Source organism: Talpa europaea, assembly GCF_964194135.1.
Source record: "Talpa europaea genome assembly, chromosome: 7".
Lineage (NCBI taxonomy): Eukaryota > Metazoa > Chordata > Mammalia > Eulipotyphla > Talpidae > Talpa > Talpa europaea.
Genome location: NC_140074.1, coordinates 3,012,187 through 3,033,120, shown reverse-complemented (window position 1 = coordinate 3,033,120; position 20,934 = coordinate 3,012,187). Strand labels below are relative to the sequence as shown.

Below are 20,934 nucleotides of genomic sequence, written 5' to 3'. Positions count from 1 at the left end.
GTCTTTGATTTTCTCCGCTCTGTACTTTTCTCATTTGAGCATTTAATTGCCAATGAAGTGGAGATGGGCCTGTAAAGTGGAGCTAATGAAATGCAGCCGGTAAAAGCCTCTTGTCTCCTCTCCAGGGAAGTTCCTGGGAGACCAGCGGTTCAGCTATGGGCAGCCCCTCACGCTGACCTTCTGGGTCCCCCCCGAGGGCTCCCCACTCCCCGTGCAGCTGAGGCTGGAAGGGGCAGGCCTGGCCCTGAATCTGCGCCACTCCAGCCTCTCGGGACCCCAGGCCGCTGCGCAGCGCGGGGAGGTGCAGCTCCGGTTCCAGTAAGTGCCCTGCGAGGCGGTGGCAGGAGGCCCCCCGCGCCTGCCCGGCCTGACCCCCTCCCCCTGCCAGGTTGCAGGAGACCTCGGAGGACGCGGACCCGCCGCTGCCGCCCTTCCACTTCCAGAGGCTGCTCGCCAACCTCACCGCGCTGCGCATCCGCACAGGAGGCCCAAGCCCAAGCCCTCCGGGTCAGTCGTGCCAAGGGCCCGCCCCGGGAGCCAGCTGTGCACCCAGCACAGCCGGGTTGAGTCCTCACAGCAGGGAGGTCATTTTTCCCATTTCAGTCCCGGCCAGAGAGCTGGGGACACTTGCCTGAGGTCATGGAACCGGAGGAAGGGCAGGGGTGGTGGACGCTGAGGACAGAGGCAGGGGCTGGGCAGGCGAGGGGCCTGAGGGTCGGCAGCGCTAAGGGTCGGGGGTGTGGCCCTCGAGGGGCCTCCCCCGCGTGGTGGCCGGGGTGCGCCAGGATTCCCCCCAAACGGCTCCCCTGTTGGCCACCGCTGGTATTGCACCTAAGCCCCCCTAAACCTTGGAGGGGAGTGGGGAACCTCTATGGGGGTACCTCTCACCCTGTCATGTGGTGCCCTGCTCCTGGGCACCCCCTCTTCCCTTAATGTACTTTTTCCTGTAGGCTCCCCCATGACCAGCACCCCATATTTACATGTGCCCAACCGGGCATCCTCGCTGCCCACTTTTAGGACAGGCACTGGGTTTAGAAACCTCCTTCACTCCGTGGGACTAAATGCATGCACACGCTCCCCTCCTGGGCGCCGCTTTAAAAAGTCAGTGTAACGCCCCAGCTGTACCTACAGCGCAAATGAAAGGAAAGTGAGCGATGGTAAAAAGTCACCGGATCCTTCCAAACTGTCAGTGCTCCGGCCAGGCCGCCAGGGCAGGGCGCAGCGGGCAGCGCTCTTGGGGTTCAGGGGGAGGAGACCCTCGGGAGAGCTCAACCAGACAGAGCAGGGACGTGCGGACAGGTGTTGCTGGCGGGAGAGGGCCCCCGGGGGGCTGTCTTACCCTAAAGCTCTGGCCGCCCCTTGGGAGAGGCCCCGTGGCTCGCCTGTGCCCCTGCAGAGAGGCTGTGCCACCTACATCTGACACCCGTGCCCTCCGCCCTCTGGTTCTCCAGTTTTCCGTTGTTTCCTGGTTGTTTCTGTGGGCAGCTTGGTCTGCCCAGGGTGATTCTGCTCGCAGCCAAAGGCCCCCTTCCGTGTTCCTCCACCCCCACGTGCGCCCCCCACCCTGCCCTCCACCGCCATCCCTCCTTTAAGGTGTCCCAGGGCTGGGACACGAGCTTCAAACTCCCGGGCCTCTGTAGCCCCCGAGAGTGAATGTCTTTCCCTCAAGCTCCACCCCTGTTCTGAAAGCGCCCTGCTTCGCCTTTGCTCATTTGACTGCTTTTCAAAAAGTGACGGTGGCGCCCCACACACTGTCTACGTGCCAGGTGACCCCTTGCTTGTTGCTTCCACGTGCACACAGGGCTGGGGAGAGCCTCGTATCACTTCTCGCTCGCAGGGCAAGTGTGGCTGAGGGAGGTCCGGCTCGTGTCGGCTCAGCGGGGCCTTTCGCCCCCCGCCTCCTGGGTGGAGACCTGCTCGTGCCCCAAGGGGTATGAGGGCCAGTTCTGTGAATCCTGTGCCCCAGGATACAAGAGGGAGACCCCACTGGGGGGTTCCTATGCCAACTGTGTCCCCTGCACCTGTAACCAGCACGGCACCTGTGACCCCAACACAGGTGAGTCTTGCACACCCCCCCCGAAGGCCCCCTGGGCACATCCAGAACAGTGGGTCTAGTGTGGCGCAGGTCAGCGTGGCGCCAGTGTGAGCGGCCGCTGGGAACAATGTGCGTTTTGCACGCACAAGGGATGGTGCACGCTCCAGCGTGGAGTCCCGCCAACACCCCTGGAGCGCCCCAGCAGGTGCGGGGAGGCCTCGTGGCCGGTAGGTGGCAGAGCTGCTCCTCCACAGCCATGGCCGCTGTCCCTCCTGCTTGCAGAAATCCAGAGCGCGCACCCCTGCCTCTCCCCGCCAGGGGCTGCTGCTGGGTGCCGCTGGCCTGGGCTCAGCAGGTGGGAGGGTGGGCGCCCTGCCGTGAGCGCTCCCTGGGCAGGTGGGTCTCAGCTGCCACTGCTGACAAAGGACAGCGGCCCGGGGACCAGCAGACTGGGGGGTTGGGGGCACACACACCGACGGGGTCTTGCCTGGCCTGTGCCAGGGCAGGCATCACTTCCGGCCAGGTGAGGGCTCAGGGTCCTTCCAGCACTGCTCTCGCCAGCCCCCCAGGGGATGCGTCCTTGTGAGATGGGACCAGTTGTCCTTCCAACCCCTGGCCAGGCCTCACTCCTGCTCAGTCTGGGCAAACGGCAGGTGCCACCCAGGCTGGCTAGACGGACTGACAGGGGGTGTGTTCCCACCAGGGACTGCAGGAAAGCAGGATGGTGTGGCTGTTGCCGCCACACCTGCCTTGTGCCTACCTCCACCCCGGATTCCCTCCTCCCTGTAGGCCTCAGCCCCAGCTGGGTGCCCCCTGGGGCTCCCAGAAGTGGTTCACCCTCTTAACAAACCAGCCTTCTCACACAACCCCTGGCAGGGAGCCTCCCAGGAGCTGGCTCTGAGCGGCCTCCAAGCACCAGTGGCCTGGAAAGGGGTTTGCAAAATCCCCCATCATTAGAAACTGTCCTGTGACCGCAAGCAGCTCTGGGAACCCATGGCCCTGGGAACGGAAGCCTGTTAGCAAACTCGCCGTGGCCAGCATCCTGGGCCTGGGCCTGCCTTCCCATGTTCCTTAAGTTAAGAGCACACGGGGAAGGGAGAAAAGCAGCCGCTGAGGGCTCAGGGGTCCTCCGGGTCAGTTCCAGGCTTGGGAATGAGCGGCGACAGTGCAGCAGGATTCTGGTGGGTCGTGGAACTGGCAGAGGGCCTGGCTAGCCCATTCTGCAGGTGAGGACACTGGGATATGAGGGGTCACAGGGTCAGTCAGTGGTGGCCGAGAACCCAGGAGGACTCTCCAGCCCCAGGCTGTGTGGCCTCCACCTTGGGAGGGCCCCGGCCCCAGTACTGCCGGGGTGGGGTGCGCGCCATGGCCCTGACTGCACAGAAGCCTCTCCCTGGAGTCTGCGGGGCTCAGGAGGGGTCACCAGTGCCTGATTTGCTCCTCAGGGATCTGCCTGTGTGGCCACCACACCGAGGGCCCCTCCTGTGAGCGCTGCTCGCCAGGTTTCTATGGCAACGCCTTTGCAGGCCGCGCCGATGACTGCCAGCCCTGCCCGTGCCCTGGACAGTCGGCCTGCACGGTCATCCCGGAGAGCAGCGAGGTGGTGTGCACCCACTGCCCCCCGGGCCGGAGAGGTGAGTGGCCTGCGCTGGGTGGTCCTGGGCTTGGAGTTAGGTGGACTGAGGGGCCCCAGCTTAGGGGACAAGTCTGACCCCTGGGGACATGGGTCCCCTGGTACTGCAGCCAGGGCCTGGACTGCTGTGGGCTCCTGGCAGAACCTGGGCCAGTGAGCACAGCCAGGAGGACTTTAGAAAATCCCCATGTCCTGGCCCCACCCTCCGAGCCTGGCTGAGTGGCCGGAGACAGGCCAGGCATCTGTGTCCTTCACATGTGCCCCGCCTGGTTCTGACGCAGTGAGGTCAGAACCCCTGGTGCCGCCCCTTTCAGAGACGGTGCAGTCCTCCCACACAGAGGGCGCGCTCAGCTACCAGGCAGAGGGATGGCTTCATTTGCAGCCAAGTGGAAGGAATCCCAGGGGTTCTGTGCAGCGAAGTTAGCCAGAAAGACAAAGACAAATAGTGGGCGATGTCACATATGTGGGGGCCACGAGGAAACAGCCGCTGACCTGAGAAAGCAAAGGCTTCCCTGCCCAGGTGCTTGGTGCAGGCGTGGTCTTCGGTGCCCGCTCTGTGCCAGAGTGTGCCTCCCAGGCCGGGACCCTCCAAAGACCTCCTCGTCTGCTCCCTTTGCTGAGACTCCTGGCGAGCCTGGGGCTGGAAAGTGAGCAGGCCGCGCGGTTCAGGCCCAGGACGCAGGGTGGGAGCCCAGAGGGGGCTTGGACACCGCGGGAAGCAGGAGGTCAAGGGGTCGGGGGCCACAGCTGCGCAGGCACGAGGCAAGGCTGCAGGGGAGGGGCGAGGCTATGTGAGGAGAGGGAGAGACAGTGACATTGGGGTGGCCGTGATATGAGGGTGGAAGAGGCGGATGGTTGAGACCATGACTGCGAGGATACCATGAGGGTGACCTTGACGGTGGAGACGAAGGTGATGAGGATGGCATGATGCAGGTGATGGAGCGATGACCACGGCGATGATGGAGTCAGTGGAAGGTGATGACAGGTAACGATCAGGGTGACAGGAGACGGAGAGGTGGCGCCGACTCCGTGTCGAGGATGACGAGCATGAACGGGGTGACAGTCACTGCTGTTAGGGCTCACATGTGCCATGCGCTCTAAGTGCCTTGTGCAAATACCCCAACAAATCCTGACGGTCCTGTGAGGTCGCTGCACTGCTTTGCAGACGAGGGGCCTGCGTTCAGAGGTGCGGCGACTTGCATAAGACCCCACGGCCAGGTGACGCCAGCTGCACTGCGGCCCAGAGCCCGTGGTCAGCAGCACAAGGAGGGCCCTGGCTTCGCTGCACGTCCACCTTGCACGCGCTGCTCTCACGGCCCTCTCTTCTCCCCAGGGCGGCGCTGTGAGATCTGTGATGATGGCTTTTTTGGGGACCCCCTGGGGCTCTCTGGGGCCCCTCAGCTCTGCCAGAGGTGCCAGTGCAGTGGGAATGTGGACCCCAATGCCGTGGGCAACTGTGACCCCCTGTCTGGCCGCTGCCTGCGCTGCCTGCACAACACGACGGGCGACCACTGTGAGCGCTGTCAGGAAGGCTTCTACGGGGACGCCCTGGCCCCACGGCCTGCACACAAATGTTTGCGTGAGTCCCCATGTCCCGCGCCCACGGGCCGGCGCTAGGGGGCCCCTGCTCCCCCAGACTGATGCCCCTCTGGGAAGCTGTGCAGTGTAGGTTCCCCACCTTCCCTGTCTCCTGTCCAGACAGTGTAAGGCTTTCTCTTCTCCAGGGTCTCTTTCAGCCTTAGGGACTGAGCACGTCTCTGATTTTTTTTCTGCCTTGATTGTTTAGTTCTCATCTCATGCTCTGCAGTTGGCACCCACGGCTGTCCCAGAGGGCCACTGACCCTCATCCTGTCCCTCCTGCCCCTGGGCTTCCAGCCAGGCTGTGCGCCCTGCTGAGGTGCCCTCCAGCCCTCCGCCAACTGGGTAATCACTCAGTTCCCACCCCCTCAGAGCGCCATCTCAGGCATCAGCCATGGAAGGTTCCAGAAATCTTGCAGGAAAGAAGCACAGCATTTGCCCCCAAATTATCTGCTCCTGAGCCCTTTCCCACGCAGCACCTGTCAGCACTCTGCTGCCTGCCTCTTGTTTATGCAGCCCGGGAAAGCAGAGTCATGGGACCCAAAGCAGTGGGTGTGGGGTCCACCTCTGACCCCCTGAGGGGGCCTCTGCCCTTCCCAACAGCCTTTGAGGGCTCAGAGCAGGCTCAGAAGGTCCATCTGTCCTGGCTGTCTGGCCTAGGACCTAGAAAGTGGGGTGAGATGGGAGTTGGACCCTTGAGCCTTTTTTCAGAAACAGCTTAAGCGTCCAGGCTGGACGTGAGTCCCCTCCATGGGCTCCCATCATTTCTGCTTCTCCTGGGCCCCCAAAAGCTGAACACTTGATCCATGTGGTTCCCCAGACCCTTTCCTGCTCTCCTCCTCAGCCTGTAGCTGCAACCCAGAGGGCTCAGTCAGGGAGCAGAAACCTTGCGACCCAGGGACTGGCCAGTGCGCCTGCCTGCCTCACGTGACCGGACGGGACTGCAGCCGCTGCAGCCCCGGCTTCTATGACCTCCAGCCTGGGAGTGGCTGCCGGAGGTAGGTGGGGCAAGGCTGTCCCCTGGGTGTCTTGCCAGGAAGGAGGACGGTGTCAGGGGGCCTCCAGAGAGGGCATCATCCTGCTCACTGCCAGCAACACTGTCCTCACCAACAGGGAGGCAAAAGGAGAGTCCCAAGGGGGTCAGATCCCGGGCCCTGCCAGCCCAGGGTGCAGGCCAAGAGCAGCCCCGAGGGACCGCCGGGTAGCCAGCTTCATCTCTGATTCCCTTCTGTGACGTCGCCACTGGGTGACCTTTGGGCCACAGTGGCCAAGCAGGGTCAATGCCCAGTGCAACAAACATGTCTCTCCTGCCGGAACTGCAGAGCCTATAATATGCCACTTGCTTCGTGGCTTCCCAGACAGGGCTGTGGTCTCCAGCACGTGTTCCCATAGGCCTTGGGGGCAGGCCCTTTGCGAGTCTGCGCTTCCCGGGACGCAGCCAGGGGGCTGCCTGGCGAGCACGGAGGTGTGGAGATGGTGCCCGCTGCATGGCTGCCGGCAGAGACTGGGCTGGGCAGCCCCGAGCTTAGGCCAAGTTCCTGCCCTTATTGCAGCTGCAAGTGCCACCCGCTGGGCTCCCAGGAGGACCAGTGCCATCCCAAGACTGGGCAATGCCCCTGCCGCCCGGGCGTCGGGGGCCGGGCTTGTAACCGATGCCAGCAAGGCTTCTTCGGCTTCTCCATCAAGGGCTGCCGGGGTGAGGAAGAGCATCCTTCCCAAGCTGCCTGGAGTGGGGGGCTGAGGTTCTGGGCAGGAGGGCTGAAGGGAGGGTGGCCATGCCATGGGAGGGGCAGTGTCTGATGGAGATGTGGGGTGGAGGAGGCGAGGCGGCGTGGGAGTCCGGGGCCTGGAAGAAAGGTCAGGAATCCAGACTCTACTGCCTGGGCCCTCTTGGTGCCAGTCTGGACCTCAGTTTCCTTATTTGTGGGGTGGAATTGTGCTGCTGGTGCTTGGGTCTTGTCAGGCATGCTCTCTGTCATGTCCCCCGCCTTCCTCCATCTTGCAAGAACTCCTGGGAAGGCCCTGGGAATGTACTCGAGGCTTCCCAGCAGGGTCTGCAGCAGGCAGCTGTGAGAATGCGCACCGAGGGGAGAGGGCGGGGTGGGGGGCATGGGGCACCCGTGCAGTTGCCGCGGCCTGCAGCCTGCAGGTGCTCGCCGCTGGGTGCCGCCTCGGCCCAGTGCCACGAGAACAGCACGTGCGTGTGCAGGCCCGGCTTCGTGGGCTACAAGTGTGACCGCTGCCAGGACAACTTCTTCCTCACAGCGGACGGCACACAGTGCCAGGAGTGCCCATCCTGCTACGGTCTGGTGAAGGAGGAGGTGAGCCCAGCCTGCCAGGCCCGCCAGGCCCGCCCAGGCCCACTCCACCTCTGGCTCATTCCACGTTCCCAGTGAGCACCAGCTCTGCTGGGCTCTTGGAGCTGCCCCCTCACCCACAGCTCTCCAGCCTCCAGCCCACCAGCCACCTTTTCCCTGTGCCCACCCAGCCCCCTGGCCCATGCCAACCTGATTCATCCCTTCTGCCCTTCTCCAGCTCCTGAGTGGACAGGAGAAAAGTGGCTCTTGCCACGTGTCCTTCCTGACCATCCCAGCCAAGGGCTCATGTTTTCTCAAGTTTGGTGGGAGCGAGACCACAGATGGGGTCTCATTTGCCAGGAGAGTCAGGAGGGGGGCATGTGGCGGGCATGGTGTGGTGCAGGGGTCAGGGGCATGAGGTCTGCAGCTCCCCAGCCCCCAGCTCCATTAGCTACCATGAGTCTTCCCGACTCCATAGTGAAGGTTGTTCAGGCTGTAACCTCTTACCTGATACCAGCAAGCCACCTTTCAGAAAGATGGTAACACAGAGGGAAGGTGGTTGGACCCAATACTAGGTGCCACTCCCAACAGTGCCTGGACCAGCCGATGGCAGACCCCTTGCTATGTCTGCAGGAAAACCAGTGAATATTCACACCCAGGGGTGAATGGAGGCCAAGGTAGCCTTGTTCAGAACAGTTTGGCTTGCAAATGAGTCTTCAGAGTTTTTTGAAATGGATTTTGCCATCAAATAAGGAACAGAAAGCCATGTGGATTGTCAGAGCATTTCAAACTTCAGAATCAAGGAGGGGGTCTACAGCCCCTGCCCCATGGGGTGGTTATAAGATGGACCTTGCTGGTGGCAGTCATCTGGCTCTGGATCCTGGCACGTGCTCTATCCAGGCAGCTACTGTTGATGTGATTAAAGATGGGTGTTGGGAGATACTGCATAGCCCTCCTCAGCAAGCAAGGATGGGGGCACCTCCTCTGTGCCATGTCCTGGGAATAAAGCCAACGGACAGAAAGAAATCCTTCTGAGCTTCTTCCCCACACCCATGCCCTACCATCCCTGCACCCCATCCCTCAGCAGGACAGGGTGTGGTCAGCAAAATGCCACAGATCCCATAGGTGTGAGCTGGGAAGGGCGCAGCTGCATGTGAGATGACCGGGCGAGCAAGGCTCATTCTCAGAGGTCTGGCACGTCCTGAGCTTTGAGGCCCAGGGTAGAATTTGGAGTAGGACACCCTTGGGCAGGCCAGGCAGACTGCCAGCCTCACACACCCTTCTTCCCTGCCCCATCCAGACTGCCAAGCTGAAGGCCAGGCTAGCCCTGATGGAGGGATGGCTGGAGGGGTCCGACTGTGGCAGGCCCTGGGGACCTCTGGACATTCTGCAGGGAGAGGCCCCTCGGGGAGACATCTACCAAGGCCACCACCTGCTCCAAGGTAGAGTGGGAGAGAGAGCAGAAAGCAGGAGGCATGGGGAGGGCCCGCTGGCCAGACGCCTTCCATGTGGTCACAGGATGATTTGAGGACTCCGGGCTTGATCGCCCTAGGAGAAACATTTCTGGAAAAGCCCATCTGACCCCCTGACTGGGTGGGATCCTCCCATGGCGGGATCCTGCCCCCTCCCATGGACCTCCTTTAATGTCTTTTGTCCAGTTGTACTTGGGGCCTTTATTAATCCTGCTCTCTGACTATAGCATCTGCCCCCTGGCCCCAGCCCCACCCAGACTGTAAACTCATTTCTGCCCAAACCATAAACTCAGGGAGGACAGGGTGGTGCCACCAGGAATGGGCATGGCGCTGTCCCAGGTGCTGAACAGGTAATGTCCCCGCTGGCTTGATTGGAAGCCATTGTGCTCCCTCTGCCTTATCTCTGTCATAGACAAAAATGACTAAATAATAATGAGACTGTTACTGCAACCAGGGGAAATTTGGCCTGGCATGCTGGAATTTAAGCATCACCAGATGGGGATTGTTTTGTGGTGCTTCGTGTTCACAAGCACCTGCATTGCTTTAGCAGCCACACATTCCTTTGGCAGTGAGCCAGGCACTGGTCCACAAGACTCATCTCTAAATTGGGAGCTCCCAGTGTCCCAATCTGTGAAACGCCCATCCTGAGCGTGCTGTGAATCCCAGGGCTGACTGGTGCCGGGATCTCACCACTGCCCTGGATCAGGCATTGCTTGTTGAGACTCTGGAAGGCCTGAGTTCCTTTCAGTCCCTCATCTGTGGCTGACTTCCTGTGGGGGGTCCTGGGTCATGATTTGCCTTCTCTGGGCCTCAGCCTCTGCCTCTGTAAAATGGGGACTCTTCCTTTGCACCCGATGGGTGGCACTGGGGGCTAAGAGTTATGCTGAGCCAGGAAGAGTGGGGAGCACAGACGGAGGCCCCTGTGGGTGGGGCTTCCATGTGAAGCCTCCACTATTCTGTGACCCCCTGGACTGGGGGATTTCTGCAGGTACCCGGGAAGCCTATCTGGAGCAGATGACAGGCCTGGAGAGTGCTGTGAAATCTGCCCAGGAGCAGCTGCAGGCGCTGAGAAGGAGTGCCCGCTGTACTCATGCTGGAACAAAAACCTGCCTCCAGCTCGCTGACCTAGAGGCAGTGCTGGGGTCCTCCGAGGAGGAGATTCTGCATGCGGCCACTGTCCTCAAGTCTCTGGTACCCTGGGGACCCCCTGCCCCATCTTGAGCCTGGGCTCAGTGCTGCTGACCTGGGGCATGCCTCCCTGCTTTGGGGGAGGCTTGGTTTCCTTATCTGCAAAAATGGGGGCTGCACAGTGCTCCTCTGCTGATTCACTGAGGTAACACCTGTGCGGAGGCGGCATCCTCGGGGCAGACACCGAGTGCCCAGCCAGGGTAGGCGTCCTCACTGTTCATTCCGAGGGCCAGGAATCCACTCACCAGATGCTGATGCTGTTGCTAGTTCTCAACACTTATAAAATAGCTGGCACTGTCTAGTTTTACCCATAATTTAGCCAGACATGACTCTTACCCTCAGGGATGGACCCTCAGTGTCCCCCTTTTTTCTCTAAAGGTGATTGCCCAGGAAGGACCTGGCCAGCCCACCAACTGGAGCCATCTGGCCATGGAGGCCCGCTCCTTGGCTAGGAGGTGAGCCCCCAAACCCTGGGCACATGGTGAGGGCAGGCCCGCACAGCCAAGAAGGGATCCCAGCCCTTCTCCAGGGGCTTCCAAGGTCAGGGCCAGGCCACAGGTATCCCCACTCCAGAGTTAGAGTCAGGTGAGCACAGAGCTGCTTGGTGGGGGGGTGCAGTGGGGAGATGCCCCCACAGTGGAAGGAAATAGCATGGGCCCAGAGGCGCAGGGCCAGGGATTTGGGGAAGAGGGTGAATACAAAGCTTGGTGGACTAAAGGTATATAAGCCATCGTTGACTTAAAAACAAAGTCAGCTTGTAGTTCCTATCCAGACCAGTCATACATTTAAAGTGTATAATTCATGCCTCGCAGTCTAGCTGAGAGGAACAATCCGCCCACCCACCTTAGGGCATTTTCATCCATTTTCATCCAAACCAGCCCCTGCCTATTGCCTTCCACTCTCTAGGTCTCCTCGACCTCTCCTCCCCAAGCCCCTAATCTGCTTTCTGCCTCAGTCCTCTGGACGTTTCACATAAGCAACCTGACAAGGTGTGGCCTCCTAGCCTGGCTTATTTCACTTAGCATCGTATCTTTAAGCGCCACCCATGTTGTAGCATATACAGAACTTCGTTCTTATTACAACCAAATAATATTTCTCCTGTCATCCTTTGGTAGACACTTGGGCTGTTCCATCCACTGCCTTTAAGAAGCAGCTTAAGATCCTAAAAACACAGGAGCAGCGGCTGTTTCCACTTTAACTATACTCAAGGCCCATTAGACCCATTTTACAGATGAGAAAACTGACTCAGAGACATCAAGACTTGCTGAAGGACACACAGCTTGGTTCCACACCATGTCTGTCCTGACCACGGGGCTCCCCTGTTTTTATTAGGGTCACGCTAGGATGTATAGTTGGAGCTGAGATTTGATGTGCGCTGCAAGGTCCTGTTAATCGCTATGCCGGGACAACTGGCACCAACTGCACATAACAGGAATGGGGATGGGGACCCCCTTCCCATCAGTCTCCTTGTGTCAGGCAGAGGGAGAAGAGGAGCCGGGCCTCTTGGCTGACTCGTGCTTGGGGCAGCAAGACCCCGTGTGGCAGGGGCTGTGGGTGTGGCCCAGGCCTCCTGTGCAAGCCCTGGTGATGGTCACTGGGTATGTTCATGCAGCCACAGGGACACCGCTGCCAAGATCGAGGCCACGGCTCAGAGGGCCCTGCTTGCCTCCAACACCAGCTACGTGCTTCTCTGGAATGTGCTGCAGGGCAGAGCGGCGCTGGAGGCCCAGGGGGAGCTGGAGGACAGGTGAGCCTCCCATGTGTGGCCAGGAGCTTGGCTTGGCCTCCAGAAGCCTGCAGACCTGGCAGAGACTGTTGTTTCAGAAGCAGCTTCCTCCTCCTGAGTTCTGATGGTCTTTAGGGTGGGTCAGTAGATCTGGGGTCTTGTGCCTGCTCAGGGGTAAGTTGCAGGAACCCACCCATGTCTGAGCGTACAGCTTGGCCTTTCTCTGTTCCCAGCATCATTCCGCAGCCCCGCTCAGGTCCTCGCGCAGCTCCTTTGTCTCCCCCTTCCTTTGCAGCCTCTGCTTCTCTGCTGCAGCCGATGCCCTTCTAGCCCACTCCTTCCAAGGGTCAGCAGAGACCTAGGGCCTCAATGAGCCCCAGGCTGACTTCCTAGATGAGAGACTTGGATTGGTCCAGCTTGGGTCGCATGGCCAGTCTTGGGCCCATTGGCATGGCTGGGGTGCGGTCACCTGACCTATCGGGGGTTTTTTGAGAAGGGGGTAGGGAGGGAGGGAGCCGCACAGGGGTGTCCACCCCAGCGGTGCCCATGGTGGCAGGTTGTGGACAGCTGGACAGGACAGGGAGCGCTCTGTGTGGTTGGGCATAGCACCTGCCCAGGGTCACCCCAGGGCATCACTGAGCCCAGACTGGGACCTGGCCTCCGTCCTCTCCCTGAGACCAGGCTCTTTCCTCTTCACGATTCATCCAGAGGAGCCAAGCACTTGCAAAGCATGTGATTCTCGGGTGGAAACCAAGTGCCAGCCCTCGAGAGGCGCGCAGCTGAATTGAGCGGCTGGAAAGACAAGAATGCAGGCCCTTCCTGCCTCTCTGTTCATCTGAGAGCTGCGGGGCGGCGGCCAGTTCCCAAGGCCAGCTGCTGGGTGTGCGCCCTCAAGGACGGCTGCCCAGAGAGTAGAGAGGCTGCCCACATCGGGGCTCTGGCAGGGCCCGGCGGTGGGTGGACAGCCCTGTGCCCTGCTCCTGGCCCCACCTGGCTCTGCCTCCTCCTAGGTACCAGGAGATCCAGGCGGCCCAGAAGGTGCTGGCCACAGCCGTGGCAGAGGCGCTGCCAGCAGCTGAAAGTGCACTGGCCACCACGCAGCACACGGGCACAGACAACACCCTGCACCTGGCCTTGCGCACCACCCCTGCAGCACCGGTCAGCTGGGCCGACCCTGTCCTCTCCGAGTGGGTGGGGGCAGGGGAGAAGGGGGCAGCTGGGAAACCCCGGCCCAGGCTCCAGGCTGTCGTGGCTTATTTTTAACTCTATAGCGGTTAAATGAGACAGTCTGCTTCCGGCATGACAGAGCCCCTGCCTGGCACAGAGTCAGCACTCACCAGCCGTGGTTGATTCCACTAATGTGGCGGCCACGGCCTCTTCCCCAGCACGGGGGCATCGGCAGTGGCACCAGGCGCCCTGGGGTCAGGTCCTACACTACGGCTCCACCACCTTGGCCAAGGGCTGTCCCTTCCTGCCCCTCAATCACTTCTGTTGATGGAGCTCACCCATGAGGTCATTTCATGGGTGGTGCGCGAATAGTGCACAAGGTGGCCTCGAACTTGTCAACCTCCACTCACCACCTCTGGGTCCATCAGCTCCAGCTTCTCAGCAATCCTGAAATCTCAAATCTCACAAAATGAACTTGAAAAAAAAAAAAAGACCAAGCTTGCAGAAATGGGACTGAAGTTGACCGGATCCACTGACCCAGTTGTTCTCGTGGGGTGTCTGCCTCTCCCCACGTGTAAAGAGTTAACCTCAGGGGTAGCGGACTTGACCTTGTGTGCTGCCCTGGGTACAGCTCAGGGTATTAGGGAACGGGCAGTGCCTCACGGTCTAGAACATTCTGGACTCAGAAGAACATCAGTTGAGCCCCAAGGTTTCAGCTACGGGCTTATAGACCTGGGGCAGGAAATTCGGGTCAGGGAGGTTAGCTGCTCTGCCCAAGCCCAGGCATCCGGAAGAGGGAGGATGGAATCTGAGCCTCAGGTGACAGGTTGACAGCCCCGCCTGGCTTCTCTCTCGCCCGGCCCCTCTGCTTCCTGGTCCACACGCAGCCCTGTCCCCCCCCTCCCCCCGCGTCCTGCCCCTGGGCCCCTTACCAAGTAGAGGCTTGCCCCTCGGACCTCCCCTGCCTGAGCCCACCCTCTCCCAGCAGCCTCAGAAGTCTCAGGCCCAGAACCTGGACCAGAAGGCACAGGCCCTGGAGAAGACGGTTGCATCTAGAGAGCGCACAGTCACCGAGGCTGCCCGGGCCCTCCAGGCCACTGCCCAGGGCCTGCTGCACAAGACAGAGCCTCTCATGCAGGTTGGCGCTTGATCTTAGAAGGTGTCCGGCGAAGGTTGGGGCTGCAGGGGTTGCCTGGTCCAGGGCTGGCTGGAGAAAGTGAAGATTAGCGTAGTTCGTTCCGGCCCCCAAGGTCTCCCTCTAAACTCCAGAGAACCAGAGACCCTCCAGGGGTTCCCGCTCAGCCAGGGGATTCTGATTTCCTGGGGAGGAGGGAGGGAAGGTGAGACACTTGTGTGCTGAGATTCTAGTTCCCACCCACCAGCTGCAGCGCAGTGGCCTTCTGAACAGAGATGCCCATCCTTCCCTCTGCCGCTTGTGCTCCAGTCCCCCTGAGCTTTTAGAAACGGGGAGCTTCATGGAGAGATTCTCAGGATACCAAAAGATGCTGTCTCCCTGGAAGAGAGCATCGGTCGACAGTCTGACAAAACGTCAAGACCTCCGATATGTGGGCTGGTGTCCACCTGGCCTGCTTCTGGGCAGCTCACCTGCATGTCTCCTTCCCCCTCCAGCTGCACCGGGAGGCCAGAGCCGCCCTGACCTGGGCTTCCTCATCTGTCCAGGCTGCCACGGTCACCGTCACCGGAGCCAGGACCCTGCTGGCGGACCTGGAAGGTAGTGACCAAGCAGGATGTCTCACTAGTTGTTCTTCCCACCCACCCACCCCCCCCCGGAGAAGCCCAACGAGGTCACACGCAGGTCTCATGCATCTCGAACCTCCACTCACACCGTCCGCGGCCCTGGCATGGCTGGGCATCTGGCAGCGGCTGCCTGGCAGGCTCTCCAGCTGTGAGTCTGGCCCTCCTGACAGTTCTGTCCGGTGTGCAGGCCTAAAGCTGCAATTTCCTCGGCCGAAGGACCAGGCTGTGCTGAGGAGGAAGGCAGGCACCATCCAGGACAGGCTCCTGCCAGATGCAGAAAAGAAGACCAAGCAGGCAGAGAGGATGCTGGGAAACGCAGCCTCTTTCTCCTCCAGCACCAAGAAGAAGGGCAGGGAGGCCGAGCTGTTGGCCAAGGGCAGTGCCAAGGTTAGCACCACAGAGAAGATGGCGGCAGCAGCCCTGCCCTCGGGCGGGCCTTCTGTCACAAGCTGTTTCCCCTGCAGCGCCTCTGCTCCCCAAAACGGGGTAGACATCTGCACATCTGCTGAGGTCTTGGGGAGCCCAGGCTCCGTGCTCCAGAGCTCCGCATGGGTGACCCTGCTGAGTTCCAGGAAGTAGGCGTCACTGCTGTGCCGTGGGCCCGGCGAGCACCCTAAGGCCCAGTGACTTAAACCATGTAACCAGGACTCATCCCTAAGTCCGTTTGGCTTTGCCCGCTCAACTTCTAGGCCTCTCTTCTTAGTGGGGTCAAGTTCTAATTGCTGTGTCTCCCCAGTTCTCATTGGCTTTGTTGCTCAGGCCCCAAGTGAGCTACCTTTGTGACTGACAAGACAAGTAGGAGTCCCCGGGTTTGATTTCTGCTTCTGCCCATTGGGTTTTGCTAATTGCTCCTCTCTGGGACTCTGCTTCCCCATTTATAAAATAGCTCAGACTTCTCTGGGGAGAAATGAGTAGCATCACGCCATCCCCACTGCCAGGCGCCTGGCCAGCATCCAGTGCGTGTTTGTTGAGTGAATGGGTGAGTGAACGGAAGACCTGGTGCAGGAAGCGATGACTGCTTGGCATCATCACCTAAGTGTTCTTTCCCTCTGAACGAGGTCACACTGCTCACTTTCTTCTCCCTGTCCTTGCCCCCATCACAGCTCGCCAAGGCCCTGCTGAGGAAGGGGAAGTTGGAGCACCGCCGTGCCAGCCGGCTCTCCGGCCAGACGCAGACAACCCTCCGACGGGCCTCCCGGCAGGCGCTAACCTTGGAAACCCACAGGCAGGAGCTGGAGGAAGCCAAGCAGGTAGCCATGCCACGGCCCCGACCCCATGTCCTCCTGGTGCCCCAGAGCCAGCAGGGAGCGCTCAAGCTTCCTCCCCCTCCCCAGGTGGGTGCCAGGTTGAGCAAGACGGAGCTGCAGATCCAGGAATCCCGAGTCTCCCTGCAGAAGGACATCAAGGCCCTGTCGGAACTGCTGGCCAGGCTGGGTAAGGGACTGTGAGGCTGGCCCCAATTCCCTGGGCCTGGGGCTGCTCGGGGGTCCTCTTGTGAGGTCCAGTCCCAGGGAAGGCTCCCTCCTTGCCCTCATCTGCACAGCAACCTGTCCCAGCCTGGTGGACAATCACAGGCATCTGTAGCTGCCCCGGGCCCTGTGCCAGGCAGGCTGGCATCCAGAGCAAGTTTAATCTGTGCCTCCGGGACCTGCCAGTTGGGTGGGGGAGGAGGGAGATACAGACAGAGCCCTGGGCACCCAGGGGGCTGGTCAGCACTCCATGGGGGAGGGCTCAGAGGAGGAAAGAGAGAAGCAAGGGTGGCTTCAAGGGTACAGAGTCCCCTAGTCCCCCACTCTGCCCTCCCAGCCCCCACCACCCTGCTCCCCCAGCCCCCACCACCCTGCTTACTCAGCCCTCTCACCCTGCTCCCCCAGCCTCCAGCCCCTTACCTTGTTCCCCCAACCCCACCACCCTGCGCCCCCAACCCCCAGCACACCCACAATGTATAGAATTCTTGTTGTCACCTTTTGAGCCCAGGACTAAAATGCTACTAGTGCCATTTTGCCAACAAGGAAACTGAAGCACAAAGACTTAGGGATGCTCCCTGGTCCCCGGGCTCACAGGAGGGTCTAACTGATGCAGAATGCGGCTCGTAGCCCCCCGTCTAGAGCCGTGGCAAGGTCTCGGCCCTGGACACAGTGCCCAGGACAGAGCAAACACCTTGGCTGCTCACTCTGTGTGTGACCTGGGGATGCAGGAGTGAGTCTGGACCCGGCCACACATGCCTGGACCCGGCCTCACCCCCAAGAGCCCCAGCTGGACAAGTAGAGTGGGGGCTGTGCCCGATTCCGAATGTCCTCAGAGACCAGGCTGTCTGGACTTTCCTATGGATGGTGGGACTGCCAGAGGCTTTTGCTAGACGCAGGACCTGCCCAGGCAGCTGGGTTCAGCTCCCCTCTGCCTCATCCTGCCCCTGCTTACCCCCTGCGGCTGTCTACCCTCCAACCCGGTCTTCATTGCCCAGAAAATTTGGGGCCAAGGGGAGCCCTTGGGACCCAGTGGGGTCCTGTGGGATTAGAAGTCCTTTAGGATTTACTTGCTCATCCCACCACTCCCCCACCTGGCTACGGTCACCCTAATGACAAGGTGCCAGGGCCAGGTGGGGGAGGCAGCACGTGCGTTCCCTGTCACCATCACCACCACCAACTTCCAACGTGAGTCCCTCGCTCTACCCCCTCATCTCAAACTTGGGGAGGCTCAGAAAGCCCTTAGCCCCGAGAAACAGCTAATCCGTGCGAGGTCAGGACTAGTGCCCGCGTCCCGTCTTCCTCCCCAGCCCTCGTTCTGAATCCAGAGACACTTCCTTCCACACCGCGTCCTCCCACCCCACATCCCGAGACACAGGTGGCATCTGCAAATATGTGCTCTCAGGGGAACCCAGGCAGCGTGCGGGAGCCAGCAGGGATAGTGGGGAGCACCTGCATGCATAAGGCTTTGTCAAAGAGGAAAGGGGTTCCCCAAGACCCTCCTTTTAAACAATAGTAACGTCACCAGCAACAGTTGCTCAGTGTCACCAGGGGAACGTTCCGGCATCTGCACATGGCCGGGTGCCCAGACTGGCCCCTCACCCACCCCACCACCCTGCCCCTCGGCCCCCTGCTTCCCATGGCAGGCGGTAGGCAGTTGGAATCCTGAGGTTGGGCCTGGGAAGTGTCTCTGGGGAGGCCTGCGGGTACACACAAACTGTCTGTACCGCTCTGCAGGGTCACTGGACACCCATCAGGCCCCAGTACAGGCCCTGAATGAGACCCAGCAGGCGCTGGAGCAGCTGCGGCTGCGACTGAGCCCACCCGGGGCCCTGCAGGGGAAACTGAGGCTGCTGGAACAGGAGTCAGAGCAGCAGGAGCTGCAGATCCAGAGCTTCGAGAATGACCTCGCTGAGATCCGCGCGGACAAGCAGAACTTGGAAGCCATTCTGTACAGCCTACCCGAGAGCTGTGCCAGCTGGCAGTGACCCCCACTTAGCCCCCCATATGCCCACCCCACAAGGGCACCCTGAAAATACACCCACCAAAGCCTGCTGCTGCGGTGCCCCCCGAGTGAATAGCCACCTGCCTTCCGAGCCCCTGCCCGCAGCCCTCCCCGCTCCCCACTGCCCCTGCGCCCACGAGGACGTGCAGATGCAGTGCCGTCACATGCACACAAGCCTGGGGGCAGCGCCCACTCATCTACTCCCCCCTCCACTGTGCCCCCACCACCCGCTGGAGGCTCAGCTCAAACGCCCCAGGCAGTAACACTCCTGTGCTTGCTCCTGGAAGCAGGGCCTGGGCCGGCTTGGCACCTGGGGGGCTGGGAGGGGCCATCTGTGGAGTTCTGGGTCCAGTAAGAGTCTCCCAGTGCCCAGCTGCTTTTTGTCCCAAGGCAGCGCCACCGCCCCGCGCTGCGCCGCAGAAGAACCGGGCACCCCAAGGAGGGTTCTCAGCAGCGGGACCTGAGCCCTGGGACTCGTGGGACCACGGGCAGCCCCATTGGGCCAGGGCATGCCCCACGCCCCAGGGTGGCACAGGCCTCAAGGAGCACGTCAGTCTCAGGGCCTGGGCCTGGCAACATCCCCTGTCCTGGTCCGGGGCCTTCCAGCTGTGCACTGTCCACAGAGCCAGGCTTCAAGGGCCTGAGGGCCCTGGGCCGGGGACTCAGATGGGTGCCTGGGTCCCCTGGTTGACCTTTGACTGAATGACCAACCCGGATCTGCCCTGTGACCCTGAGGGAGGCCCAGCCTGGAGGCCTTTCTTGTCTGTCCTGTCTGGGGGCCCCTGTGACCTCTGCCCAGGATTCTCTGCATTTCCTCCTGGCGCTCCTCCCCTTTCTGGGCCTCTGCCTGCGGACAGCGGGGCCTTGGCACTGGGAGACCAGGAGCGGGTGGCGCTGCCCATGCTACGCACAGACCAATTCTGTTTACCGTGGAAATAAAGGTCCCATGGCTAGCTGGGTGATGTGCCTCTGGTCCTCCCGTGAGGGTTGGCAGTCAGGGACCCAGCTATAGGTGCAGACTCAGCACCCTGGTGTGTGGGTGCCCACATGGCATCCCTGAGATGTGCACACTCCCGCACCACTGCGCGGGTGGAGGAGCCCACAGGAGCTGAACCCCCTTTGTCGGTATCTCCCTGGGGGCCAGGGCTTTGCTGGGCTCCCACAGGCACCTGCTCTCCCCTCCCCCAGGGCACTTCATCAGGAAAGGTTGGGGGCTAGAGGCCCCCAGCTGACCTCAGGTTCAGCTTGGAGACACTGATGCAGAAAGCGGAACTCAAAATCAAGTGCCCAGCAGCACACAGGCCGTGGAGGGACCCCAGGAGGGCTACGGGCTGGGTGAGGACACGAAGGGGACATTCCAGGCAAGATGGTGGGCCATGGCGCAGGGGTTGCTGGGTAGGGCCTGGCCAGCACGGGGCAAAGGGGAGACCCAGGTCCCCAGGGTGGGACAGTGGAGTGCTCTGCCCCATCTGCAGGACTGGTTTAAGCAGAAAAGGGGAGTTCACTGGGAGGGTCTGCTGGAATGGGGGTGGGAAGCGCTGCCAAGCCTGGGGCTGAGCCTAAGGCCGCAGGACTGGGCTCCTCCCCCGTCTCCATTAGCTGCCACCTCTGCCATCTCCATGTGGCTTCGGTCTTCTCTATGGAGCGTCTTCGCTTCTCCTGCATTTGATGGACAAGGATGCCTCTCGCCCTAGCCCCTGCCACCCCCGGAGTTTACAGATCAAGAGGTCAAATGCTTGGCACAAACTGTAATCTGTCCTGATTCCAGCTTCCTGAAGAGACCCGCCCAGCTGGGGCCAGGTTCCCCACACACACCCTCCTGTTCAGAATATCGGGTCCCTGTGTCCAGGGCCATATAGCAAGAGGTGGGCTGTGACCCTCCATGCCTGCTGGGGCCCTTCAGAGCAGGGGGTGCACTCCCCTGGAGAGCCTGAAGACCCAGGGACCTCGAGGACCCGGGGAGTGACTTGGAGGAGGTCAGCAGCCCAGAGGGGTGGAGAACAGGCCTCTTCTCCATTCCACAGCCGCCTCCCTCAGGCCTGCCATGTGATGACTCAGCAGTCTGATCACGCCTGGGGTGAGCAGAGCATGCTCTGGTCCCAGAGGTGGGGCTGCGCAGGGTGGAATGTGGCAGCTGTTGAACATCTGTCTAACAATGCAGCCCAGCCACTGAGCAGTGAGCAGCAGTGGCCTCTACCTTGCAGAACAGCTGCCGGGCCAGCCAGCCTAACTAGCCAGGCCAGCGGGTCCTCGGGGCCCGGATTGGGACGTGCATCCTGAGGGCCCCTGCGAGTCAGCTCCTGTCCCTGGCCTCCAGGTAGAGCATTTCCCACCAACCTAGAGTCAAAACTCCTAACCCCGTCTCCTCTCCAGCTGTTATCATCAGGATGAGGTCACACGGCTTGACCAGATCCAGACCCTAGGGCAGATGGGCCCAGGAGAATCACCTAGAAGCAGACACTCGGCTCTGCTGGGGAGGGGGAGTTTGCCTCTGCAAAATCGTCCCAGAGTTAGCCCACCTTGGGCTGGCCCCTTCCGTCCAGTCCCTCCCTTGGGACTACCCGGTCATTTCCCTCCTCCTGTGGTAACCTGTGCCCCTGTGGGTCCCA

At 61.1% G+C, this 20,934-nt stretch overlaps 1 protein-coding gene across 1 annotated transcript in view; it reads left to right on the top strand.

Moving 5' to 3' along the window:
- Positions 1-18,308, top strand: part of LAMC3 (laminin subunit gamma 3) — a gene marked incomplete at both ends in the record, with an annotated part of 45,259 nt that extends 26,951 nt beyond the window's left edge. Inside the window, 19 exons of the mRNA XM_084236298.1 lie at positions 126-318; positions 389-507; positions 1,838-2,056; positions 3,481-3,669; positions 5,002-5,247; positions 6,091-6,244; positions 6,800-6,942; positions 7,389-7,567; positions 8,844-8,985; positions 10,004-10,206; positions 10,582-10,658; positions 11,816-11,950; positions 12,940-13,087; positions 14,085-14,234; positions 14,726-14,828; positions 15,042-15,241; positions 15,958-16,104; positions 16,189-16,288; positions 18,058-18,308. Coding sequence (XP_084092424.1) covers positions 126-318; positions 389-507; positions 1,838-2,056; positions 3,481-3,669; positions 5,002-5,247; positions 6,091-6,244; positions 6,800-6,942; positions 7,389-7,567; positions 8,844-8,985; positions 10,004-10,206; positions 10,582-10,658; positions 11,816-11,950; positions 12,940-13,087; positions 14,085-14,234; positions 14,726-14,828; positions 15,042-15,241; positions 15,958-16,104; positions 16,189-16,288; positions 18,058-18,308 — 3,098 coding nt within the window. The remainder of the gene's footprint in view (positions 1-125; positions 319-388; positions 508-1,837; positions 2,057-3,480; positions 3,670-5,001; positions 5,248-6,090; positions 6,245-6,799; positions 6,943-7,388; positions 7,568-8,843; positions 8,986-10,003; positions 10,207-10,581; positions 10,659-11,815; positions 11,951-12,939; positions 13,088-14,084; positions 14,235-14,725; positions 14,829-15,041; positions 15,242-15,957; positions 16,105-16,188; positions 16,289-18,057) is intronic.
- Positions 18,309-20,934: the final 2,626 nt, after the last annotated feature.